The 12187-nt window shown below is 33.8% G+C and overlaps 1 protein-coding gene across 10 annotated transcripts in view; it reads left to right on the top strand.

Moving 5' to 3' along the window:
- Window positions 1-12187, top strand: part of EHBP1 (EH domain binding protein 1) — a 445289-nt gene that overhangs the window by 21230 nt on the left and 411872 nt on the right. For 4 of the 10 annotated variants that reach the window (XM_057497152.1, XM_057497151.1, XM_057497153.1 and 1 more), the window contains exon 3: window positions 3979-4110. The exons of the other annotated variants lie outside the window; for them this stretch is intronic. In XM_057497152.1, the coding sequence (XP_057353135.1) occupies window positions 3979-4110 (132 nt within the window). The remainder of the gene's footprint in view (window positions 1-3978; window positions 4111-12187) is intronic. 10 annotated transcript variants of the gene reach the window in all.

Below are 12187 nucleotides of genomic sequence, written 5' to 3'. Positions count from 1 at the left end.
TATTTCTGCTGTAATCTTTATTATGTCTCTCCTTCTACAACTTTGGGCCTCATTTGTTCTTCTTTTTCTAGTTTCATTAAGTGTGAGTTTAGACTGCTTATATGGGATTGTTCTTTCCTGAGGTAGGCCTGTATTGCAATATACTTTCCTCTTAGCATGGCCTTGGCTGCATCCCACAGATTTTGCTCTGTTGAATTATTGTTGTCATTTGTCTCCATATATTGCTTGATGTCTGTTTTTATTTGGTGACTGATCCATTGATTATTTAGGAGCATGTTGTGTAGCCTCCAATGTGTTTGTGGGCTTTTTCATTTTCTTTGCGTAATTTATTTCTAGTTTCATACTTTTGTGGTCTGAGAAACCGGTTCGTAGAATTTCAGTCTTTTTGAATTTACTGAGGCTCTTTTTGTGGCCTAGTATATGACTTATTCTTGAAAATGTTCCATGTGCAGTTGAGAAGAATGTGTATCCTGCTGCTTTTGGGTGTAGAGTTCCTTAGATGTCTGTTAGGTCCATCTGTTCTAATGTGTTGTTCAGTGCCTCTGTGTCCTTTCTTATTTTCTGTCTCGTTGATCTGTCCTTCAGAGGGAGTGGAGTGTTGAAGTCTCCTTGAATGAATGCATTGCATTCTATTTCCCCTTTTAATTCAGCTAGTATTTGTTTCACATATGTAGGTGCTACTGTGTTGGGTGCATAGATATTTAGAATGGTTATATCTTCTTGTTGGACTGACCCCTTTATCATTATGTAATGTCCTTCTTTGTCTCTTATGATATTCTTTGTTTTGAAGTCTATTTTTGTCTGATACAAGTACTGCAACTCCTGCTTTTTTTTCTCTATTAGTTGCATGAAATATCTTTTTCCATCCCTTCACTTTTAGTCTGTTTGTGTCTTTGGGTTTAAAGTGAGTCTCTTGTAGGCCACACATAGATGGGTCTTATTTTATGTCTATTCACTGACTCTGTCTGTGTCTTGATTGGTGCATTCAGTCCATTTACATTTAGGGTGATTATCGATAGGTATGTACTTATTGTCATTGCAGTCTTTAGATTAGTGGTACCAAAGGTTCAAGGTTAAGTTTCTTACTATCTAAGAGTCTAACTTAATGCACTTAATATGCTATTACAAATACAATCTAAAGGTTCTTTTCTTTATCTCCTCCTTTTTCTTCCTCCTCCATTCTTTATATATTAGGTATCATATTCTGTTCTCTTTGTCTATCCCTTGATTGACTTTGGGGATAGTTAACTTAATTTTGCATTTGCTTACTAATTAGCTGTTCTACTTTCTTTGCTGTGGTTTTAGTACCTCTGGTGACAGCTATTAAACCTTAGGAACACTTCTATCTATAGCAGTCCCTCCAAAGGAGTTGTTAGTATATAGGAATGCAATAGATTTCTCTATATTAATTTTGTATCCTGTAACTCTACTGAATCTAGTTATTAGTTCTAGTAGTTTCTCGGTCGCATCTTTAGGATTTTCTGTATATAGTATAATGGCTTCTGCAAATAGTGGCAATTTTCCTTCTTTCTTACCAATTTGTGCTTTTTATTTCTTTACCTTGTCTGACTGCTGTGGCTAGGACCTCCAGTTACTACATTGAATAAAAGTGGTGAGTAGATACTCTTGTCTTATTACAGATCTTAGGGAAAAGCTTTCAGCTTTTTGCTGTTAAGTATGATGTTGGCTGTGGGTTTATCTTATATGGCCTTTGTTATGTTGAGGTATGTTCTCTTTATATCCAATTTGTTGAGAGTTTTTATTGGGAATGGGTGTTGAATTTTTTCAAATGCTTTTCCATCATCTATTGAGATGATCATATGGTTTTTATTCATCGTTTTGTTAATGTGATATATCATATTGATTTACAAATATTATAAATCATCCTTGCATCCCAGGAATAAATCTGCTTGTGGTGGATGATCCTTTTCATGTATTTTTGAGTTCAGTTTGCTAATATTTTGTTGAGGATTTTTATGTCTATGTTCATCAGGGATATTGGTCTATAATTTTCTTTTTTTTTTGTTGTCTTTGTCTTGTTTTTGTATTAGAATGATGCTGGCCTTTGGTAGAATTCAGTTGTGAAGCCATGTGGAACGGGACTTTTATTTGTTATGATGTTTTTAGTTACCAGTTCAATTTCATTACTGATAATTGGTCTGATCAAACTTTCTGCTTCTTCCTGGATTAGTCTTGGAAGGTGTAACGTTGTCCAATTTATTTTTCATATAATTCCCTATTCATTCTTTTGTATTTCTGTGGTGTCAGTTGTAACTATTTATCATTGTTGATTTTGTTTGTGTCCTCTCTTTTTTTTCTTGATAAGTACTGCAAGGGTGCTTTCTTTTCCTACATATATATATAACAATAACAATGTTATACACAGAAATAACAGTAGTAGAACTCCATTCAGGTTCCCGGACCTGATTCCAATGCATGTAAGTATGTGGGAGGGGTTCTGCCACACTTAACACCAAGCAGAGTATCCAAGAACTCAAATCAATTCTGACACTTTCTGCCCTGAGACAGCACCAGATTCCCTAGGTTAAAGGTTCCGTCCTACAAGATTGCCCTTCACCTTCCACTGCAGATGCCAGTCGCAAGCTCCAGGCTGTTTACCTGTACTTCTGATGTACCAGCTATAGATTGGAGGTTCTAACCACTTCCTGCTTGGTTTTGATTAATTTGCTAGAGCAGTTCACAGAATCAGGAAAACACTTAACATTTACCAGTTTAATAAAGGATACCTTAAAGGATACAAGTTAACAGCCAGATGAAGAGAGACATAGGCCAAGGTCCCAAATAAAGGAATTTCTGTCTTTGTGGTACATGGGACCTGGCTCAGTGGCACATGGAGGCATTTTGGTTTCCCAAGCATAGAAACTTTCCCAACTGAGAAGCAGTATCCAACGGAGCAGCGCAGAGAGTATTAAGCTCTTCTCAGGGGTTTTTGTGAGGGCTTCAATGCATAGTCATGATTGACTAAATTATTGGCCATTGGCTAATTCAGCCTCCAGTCCCTGCTCTTGGGTGGGAGTCCAGAAGTCTCTTATTAACATGACAAAACACTCATTTCACCTTTAAGACTCTGCAGTGTTTTCAGGAACTGTGGGTGAAGACTAAATGTACCTGGAAAATACATATCTGGTCATATGAATGACCAGATATGTATTTCTTATAACTCGTTATATTGCAAGTACTTTTTTAAATTGCTAATTTGATATGTAAACAATGGTTTCATCTTGTTTTAATTTTATTTTTGTTTGAGAATTTAATATTTTTCTTTAATTTGTTAGCTTGTTGCCTTTCATTTCTTATAGCTCATCTGTGCATTATTATCTATTTACTGACTGGAGAGTAGTTTTTTTTCTGTTGATATGTTTGCCCTATTTTTTTAGTTTTCAGACTTGAAAGCCTTTTACTCTTCTTACAATTCCTTCTAATTCTCTTTTTTATGGAGTGTTTTTTTTGTTGGAATAATTTTAGACTTACAGAAAAGTTGAAGAGGTAGTGCAGAGCTTTTCTGTATTCTCCTCACTACACTTCACTTTCCCTGATGGTGATCCTCTTCAATCTTAATTGTGTATAGACTTTGAATTGTTTGTTCTGCTAAAAAGATTGGGTTTATGGTGTGGCATTCCTATTCCTGATTCTTTATGAGATATTTGAGAGAACTTATAGATATGTGGAAGCTAAATACATTTAATAGGGGAATTCACCTATGTGAAATAGAGCCAGACAACTTTAGTAGCATCTTTACTGAAAAAAGATAATCACTACCAGTCCTATGTTAGATATCTCATAGTAAACCTCTGTGCCACTTGGGATCCTCAATTTAAAATTGTACTTCAGGCCTGTAACTCTGGGGGGAAAATCCTGGGGCAAAAATACCTTTGAAACAAATCAGTCAAAGGGAGAAATTAAGTTAAGAAACCCCGCTTATTTCTTACAAGCGGTCATTCTGTCTCTGTTGAACAGGCTGCAGCAGAAGAGAGCTCCACCCAACCTCTCCACTCCCCCACACCCTTGTAATTACCTATTGATATATAGATGGACTACTTTCTCCACCCCTTGGAAACACTTACTGATATGCATATGCACTAAAGCCAGGTGAGAGATACTGGAAATACTACAATTTTACCCACCATGCCCTAATTTGTCAAATTATTTAATTATTATTTCTGAGTTATTATATACTTATTGTAGGAACAAAATCCTGATTTTCCTATTTCACACAGAAACTTACTTTATTTTAGAATGATTTCTTCTGCATGAAATTTGGTAATGAGGTCTCTGTTGGGACATTAACTTTCCACGTGGATCAAGTATATTAGTGAAAACAAATTTGCTTGAAAGAAACTGGATTATGCTGTAAATGTCAGAGAAATTTCGTTGGGTCCAAAGACTATATGTAGCTTCACTTACACATTAAACAATTTTGGTGTTTAATTTGAGGACCTTCTCCCTTCTTTGTTTTTTATAATTTGTATAATTAAAATGTCTATCATAAAAAAAAACAGGGTGAAAGGGATGGTAAGGAGAAGAAGAGAAGAATGTGACCCAGCAACTGTGTTTTTTTGGGGAAAGTTTTAATATATTTAGCACAATGGGATTTGGGTTCCAATATTTAATGCTTTTATGTGCATTATTCTTCTAAGTAGTGTGGGTAAAATTGCAATATTTCCAGAATCTCTCACCTGGTGTTAGTACATCTCCATATCAATAGGTTTTTCCAAGGGGTGGAGAGTAGTAGTTCATCTCCATATAAATAGGTAATTACAAGGGCAAGGGAGGGCATATCTTGACTGGAGAGGTTGGGTGGGATCTCTTCTTCTGCAGCCAGGTTGCGAGGGACATGGGAGAGCATAAGTGGACAACTTCTTGTAAGCAATAAGCGGGTTTCTCCCACTTTATTTCTCCCTTTGACTGATTTTGGTTTCAAAGATATTTGCCCCTGGATTTTCCCTTGGAGTTACAAGTAGTTTGACTTTAAAGTTTTTTTTTTTTTTTTAATTGAAGGGTAGTTGACACACAGTATTACATTACATTAGTTTCAGGTGTACAACACAGTGATTCAACATTTATATACATGATAATTCTAGGTACCAGCTATCACCATACCAAGTTGCTACAATATTTTGACTATATTCCTTGTGCTATACATTACATCCCGGTTACTTATTTATTTTACAATTGGAAGTGTGTTTATATATATATATATATATTTTTTTTTGTGAGGGCATCTCTCATATTTATTGATCAAATAGTTGTTAACAACAATAAATTTCTGTATAGGGGGGTCAATACGACTTTAAAGTTTTTAGAAAATGATTTTACTAATCAAGCATGTACCTAGAATGTAGAGTGGCACTTAATAAAGATTGTTTTCACACACTAATTGAGATTCAATTTATTTTAACTTTAATTTTGAATTATTCCATTTTTCAGTACTTACTAAAAAATTGATTAAGGTCTTAAATAGTTAATTTGTAGAGGTAAGAAGGAGAAAAACTCTGCCAAGTTTTCCCATTTGCATGGAATGCTCCTAATTACATTTAAATGAGTAGATAAATTAGGTGACATTTAATTGATATATTAAGAAAATTGTTAGATATGAATATGCTATTTTAATATCAAACTTCACAGTCAGGTTTGTTTTCTTAGAAATGTCAATGGAAAGTAATTTTAAGTTTTTAAATTTGCCTCCTATTTGATATTAAGATGGTCTGTAATAACATGTATCAGAATCTTTAATCAAAATTTTAGCTATTTTGGTAAGTATGTTGTGATATCTTATTTTGCTTTTAATTTGCATTTTTCAGTGCTGTTGAGTATCTTTTCATGTGCTTATTGTCCATTTGCATATCTTATCTTTGAGCTGTAAAGGCCAAGAGCAGGCCATCCCAAGATAGGCCACTTGGGCATGCAGATTTACATTTGAGTTGAAAACAGTCAAGGCCCAAAGACTCAAAGAAACTGACTTTACTCCTAACTGCCTAAAAGAATTTAGATGGAGGACCTGCTATAGGAAGGGACCTATCACCACAGATAACCACTTTATAAATAACCTAGGTATCATAGGGGATAATTTAGCAAAGTCCGTTTTTTTTAAATTTCTTGTTTCTCTGTGGCAGCAAACATTTGTTTACCAAACATTTACTCTTTTTTATCTTCCTGTTAATTGCTTTCCTTCCCTTTCAAGTCCCAGACCCTTACCTACTCCTTAGTTCAGGATGACATATACCTGATTATCCCTGTCTTTGGAATCTCTGTAGGGTACTTAATTAAATTTAATTATCTCCTGTTAATCTGTTTCATGTCATTTTGATTCTTAGACCAGTTAAAGAGCCTTCTTTGAAAGGTAGAGGAAAAATTTTCCTCCCTGACAGAATAGTCCATTCAAATCTTCTACCCATTATGAAAAAATTGGATAGTTTGCATTATTAATGAATTTGTAAAAAATATTTACATATTACAAATACCAACATGCTGGCAGATAAAAGCATTACAAATATTTTTTCCAATTTTGTATCTTTCTTTTTCATGTTCATAATATTTTTTAAGAACAATTTTTAATTTTGATAAAATCCAATATATTAATATTTTCTCTTTTGATTGGTACTTTTGTATCCTGTTTTATGGATGATGTGAGGTAAAGATTGAAGTTCAGTTTTTCTCATAATAAATATCCAGTTGGGCCAGCATGGGGTATTATCCATTCTTTATGTGTGTGTTCAGAGATAGTAAGACAGAAATCAGGTATACTTTTATTGTTAACAAAATTGATATTTTTATTGAAAACAAATAAATATGGTATTTGCCTATATAACAATCAGATTTTGAGATACTCTGTATTAGCACCCAGAATTAAGATAACCTACTCATAATGCAAGCTAGGTAAATATTGAAAAGAATAACTGTATTCTGGGCAAAATGTACCACTGTAGTCCCAAGTTGGTACCATATTGAGGGCTATAAAAATTTCCAGCTTTAAAACATAATTTTGTAAGCAGGGAAAAAAGTAATAAGAAGCATATGAAAGGTGGAACTAACAAGAAAAATATTACTCCACTAAGACTTTTTAATTAAGAAACTTCAAAGGCAGGAAAATAAATATATACATTTCCATTGTTTTTTTTTTTTAAAGAACCAACAGGATCAGGAGAGATCTAGAGAAGAAGACTTTAGATGGACAAGAGTAATTTTTGTTTGTTTTTCTTCAATCTATAAACTAAATTTAGCATGTAGCCTTAGGATGATTAAGATTATAATAAACACATGACAAACAATTGTTTATTTATAAGCAGTTGATTATGAAAGAGACAAGTATGGGATCACTAAGATAAAGTCATGTTAAACTAATCTTATTTGATTTTTTTGACAGATCTGCTTCTTTGAGAAATGAAGCAAATTTGATAAACATACCACAGTTGTAATTCAGTAAAGGGTTTGCTAAGTTTCACAGTGATACCGTCAAGATGGAAGCAATATGTGCTGGGCTGGATGATTCACTGTTTAGGTCCAAAGAGATATTTGTAAGCCTTGCCACAGGACTAGGTACATATCTCTATTCTGTTGATTTTTATCAGTTACTTTACTTGTGTGCAGTATAGAAGGCATATATTCAAATTTGCAGATCATGATTAGCTGTGATGATAGTAGGTACATGAATCAAGGACCACTATATCAAAAGATATCAATTGGCTGGAATCATGGACTGAATTTAACAAGATTACACTGAATGGGATAAATTTAAAGCTGTGCACTTGAGTCTAAAAGATTCCTGCCATGTTAGTGTCCAATGGAAGAGATTCGACTTAACAAGTAAGTAAAAGATTTTCGTCAGTGGTAAGCTTACTCTGAGTCAGATGTGATGTGGCTGTCGAAAAAAAAATAACCAGCAAAGCAAAACAAACAAACAAACGTGTTCTTAAGCTGCATTAGCAGAGGTCTTTAACAAAGGGGGTTAATGGTTCTCTAGTTAGACCACATTTGGAGTGTTATCCTAAGTTTTGGGCATTCTACTTTAAATGATTATAAGCAAGTTGGAATGTGTTCTGAGAAATGTGACTAGGAGAGGTTAAAATTACAAAAGTTAGTTTTAAGGAGTTGAGGATGTTTAGTTTAGGGGAGAGAAAATACTCTAGGAGTTGAGTGGCTGTTTGAAGTATCTGAAAGGCTGTTCTTGGAAATGGAAGTAGGTATATTCTTCCTGTCACCAACAGGCAGAATTAGGATAAAAGAAATTAAACAGCATAGAGAAGAATTACCGGGTTGCCTGAAAGCAGACTGGGCAGTCTGCATGGAGCTAGTGGTTTCCTTACTGCTAGAAGATCTGGGTACTTGGCAGGCATAATGTAGAGTGGATTCATTTAGCTAGGCTAAGTAGGTGTTTAGACTATTAAGATGATCTTTGAAATTCTTTCCACATCTGAGATTTTGGGATTCAGTAAAATGACAAAGGCGGCCTGCAACATGTAACTCAGTACCTAATTCCTTAAGTAAGCTGGGCTTGCAAAATGAAGGAAGATTTAAGTCAGGAGCCCTTGTTTTAGTCTGGCCCTGTTGCTGTCCAGCTGAACACATCTACTAAATTAAAAGATCATACAAGATCTCCAAACTAAGTTACAGCTCTAAAAAATTCTGTTTATTGTGACTTTTGAAGCCCAGTGCTTTATGAAGAAGAGGAAGGAGGATTGGCGAAGGTTTGGTAAGGTTCCAAACTTCAAGACCTTTGTGAGATAAAAGGTAAATCATGGCTTGCTGTGAGCAAGCTGGGAGAAATTAAGGTAGTAATTGAAGAGGCTGTACTACGGTTGGTTACATGGAAGGGACAGAGACTTGAAAATTAGTCTTCACTAACTCCATTGTCTGACCTTGTCAAGGGTTTTGACATAGGAGATATGACTCCCTCCCCTCCTTCTTGAAAGAAAATGATAAGTTATTTTCCTTTACCTTACTGTAATTCAAAAACTGCTATGTAAGAACTTGTTCGTTATGCTTCAGAAGATTGGAGACTGACGAGAATTAGGCTTGGAGTGGATTAATGATTGTGCATTGAGCATCGACTCCCCTATACAGAATTTTATTGTTGTTAACAACCATTTGATCAATAAATATGAGAGATGCCCTCTCAAAAAAAAAAAAATTATACCTGGATAAAAAAAAGGTGAATTGACTGAACCCTTGAAATTTAATAAAAAGCGCACCATGCTGGTGAGCATAAAAAAAAAACAAAAAAACCCCCCAAACTGCTGATTTATTGGAATCTCTAGACTGTCAAAGCTTTTAGTTAAACTCTTCAATTTTTAAAAACCTACACTTTTATTTATAACTGCAGTTTTGATATAAGTTAAAAGACTTTAAGACAGCTAATATTTTAAAAGGCAACATGTTAAATACTGCTTTTGATATGAGAAGGTAAGTGATAGTAGCTGTGGTATCAATTGTAACTTTTATTGGGAGCACTTGCATATTTTATTTTCTTGGAATAATATGCTAATGCTTTTAATACTTATTTTTCACAGATTAAAGTCATTCTGGCTTCAAATTGTTTATCATTTTAGTTTCTATGTAGTTATAACGTTCAGAAAATTGTAGATCCTGGTCCAGTGGGAGTTCATTGGTAGAAAGGTCAGTCTGAGGTGGAAGTTTGAATCAAAATCAACAAACAAATGCCCTCAACAATCTGTTATAGCATAAGCAGCTACCACATGAACTAAGTTTGTGTCTTATCATAATAAGTAATAATGTACTTTTCTTTATGATTTTAAAACATTTTCATCTCCTGGAGTTCTTCACTGGGGTAATATCCTCCTTGTTAGTAAATGAATACAGAAATAGAAATTGATACCTTTTGCAGTCTCTTGGGTATGGACTGTGTTTGTCCTCTTATGACTTCTTTAATCCCTTTATTCATCTCTCTAAACTGATTGAATTGTTTAAAAAGTTAGATAGTAACAATATTTGATTTTTTTTCTCCAAACTTCATTTCAAAATAAACCATTCACCTGTTGAAACACAGTTACTGAGTCTTCCAGTCCATGAACAAGTTGTGTCTCTTCATTTATTTGGTTCATCTTTGATTTCTTCCATCAGCATTTCAATATACAAGCCCATTAAATATTTTCTTAGATTTATTCCTAAGAATTTCTATTTTTTTAGCAGTTACAAGTGACATTGTATCTTTGATTTTTGTGTACTTAGAAGTACAATTGGCATTTGTATGTTTATTTTGTATCCTGCGACCTTGCTAAAGTCAATGATTAATTCTAGGAGTGTTTTTTGTAGATTCTTTCTACTTTTTAATTTTTTTTTTTGTAGACAATCATGTCATTTGCAAAGAGGGACAGTTTTTACTTTTTCCATTCCAATCTGTTTGCTTTTTATGCCTGCATCTTGGCATATTGCACTCTGTAGGACTTCCAGCAACTTTGTTGAACAAGAGTGGTGAGAGTAGTTGTCAGTTTTGGAGTGGAAGTGTTCAGTCTTTCACCAGTAAGTATAATGTTAGCGTTGGGTTTTTTGTAGATGCTTTTATAAAGTTAATGAGGTTCTACTCTATTCCTGTTTTTATAATGAATGGATGTTAAATTTTGTTAAATACTTTTTTGTATTGATCAAGATGATCATGTAATTCTTCTTTTGCCTGTTAACATGGTAGATTACATTGATTGATTTTCAAATATTTAGATAGCCTGGCTATCCTGGAATAAACTTCACTTGTTTGTGGTGTAAATTCCTTTTATATATTGCTGAATTACATTTGATCATATTTTGTTAATGAATATTCAAGGGGGGACATTGGTCTGTAGTTTCTATCTTTCTCTGGTTTTCGTATTTGTAATATTTTCATAAATGAGTTCGGAAGTATCTTTTCTTTTCTGGAAGAGATTGTGTAGAACTGCTGTTTATTCTTTAAATGTTTCATAGAATTCTTCATTGAAAAGGAGTTTTGAAGATTGAAGATTTCTTTTTGGAGAGTTTTTATGTTATGAATTCAGTTTTCAAACTAGTTATAAGGGCTATTACCTATTTCATATTGGTTGAGTTGTGGAATTTGTATTTTTGAGAAAGTGGTCCATTTCATTAAAGTTGTCAAATTTATGTGTGTAGGGTTGTTTTTGTCATATTTGCAGGATCTGTAGTGATAATCCCTGGCTACATTTCTGACTTGGTAATATGTATCCTCTCTCTTTTTTTCTTTGTCAGTCATGCTACAAGTCTGTCAATTCTAGTGATCTTTTCAAAGAACTAGGGCTTTGATTTTTTTTACTGCTTTTCTGTTTTCAATTCACTGATTTCTGCTTTTTCTTCCTTTCTTTCTGCTTGCTTTTAATTAATTTTGCTCTACTTTTTCCAGGTTCTTGACGGGGAAGTTTAGATTGTTGATTTGAGACTTTTCCTCTTTTCTAATGTATGCATGTAGTGCTATAAAATTCTTTCTTAGTACTGTTTTAGCTGTGCCCCACTAATTTTGATATATTGTATTTTCCTTTTTATTCAGTTATGTGTATCTCCTGATTTCCCTTGAGACTTCCTCTTTGACTCAGGTATTACTTACAAGTGTATTGTTTAGATTCTGGGTGTGGAGATTGCCATGTTATTTTTCTTTTATTGATTTCTACTTTAATTTCATTGTGATCATAGAGAACATACTGTATGATTTGAATTATTTTAGATTTGTTGAGGTTTGTGTTATGGCTCTGAATGTGGCCTATCTTTGTGTGCATTCTATGAGTACTTGGAAGATTGTGTATTCTGTTCTTGTTGGTTGGAGTATTCTATAAATATTGGTTAGATCTTGTTAGTTGATGGCAGTGTTGAGTTCTATCCTTGCTGATTTTCTGTCTAGATATTCTATCAGTTGTTGAGAAAGGGATATTGATATGTCTCATAAAATTCTAGGTTTATCTGTTTTTCTTTTCACTTCTATCAGTTTTTGTCTCACATATTTAGCAGCTTAGTGTTTTGGTGTATACACATTTGATATTGTAGATCTCTTCAGTGGGTTTACTTTTTAATTGTTTAATTTTGTTTAATATCCCTCTCTATGGTAATTTTCTGTGCTATAGTTGTTTTTGGTTAATGTTTACTTTATAAATCTCGATCCATCATTTTGCTTTCAGTTTATATTGTTATATTTGAAATGAGTTTCTTGTAGACAGCTGATAGGTGGGTTTAATCC

The sequence above is a fragment of the Manis pentadactyla genome, chromosome 2, assembly GCF_030020395.1.
Source record: "Manis pentadactyla isolate mManPen7 chromosome 2, mManPen7.hap1, whole genome shotgun sequence".
NCBI classification, from domain to species: domain Eukaryota; kingdom Metazoa; phylum Chordata; class Mammalia; order Pholidota; family Manidae; genus Manis; species Manis pentadactyla.
Note: the sequence above shows the minus strand (reverse complement) of the source record. Positions and strands in the feature narration are given on the sequence as shown.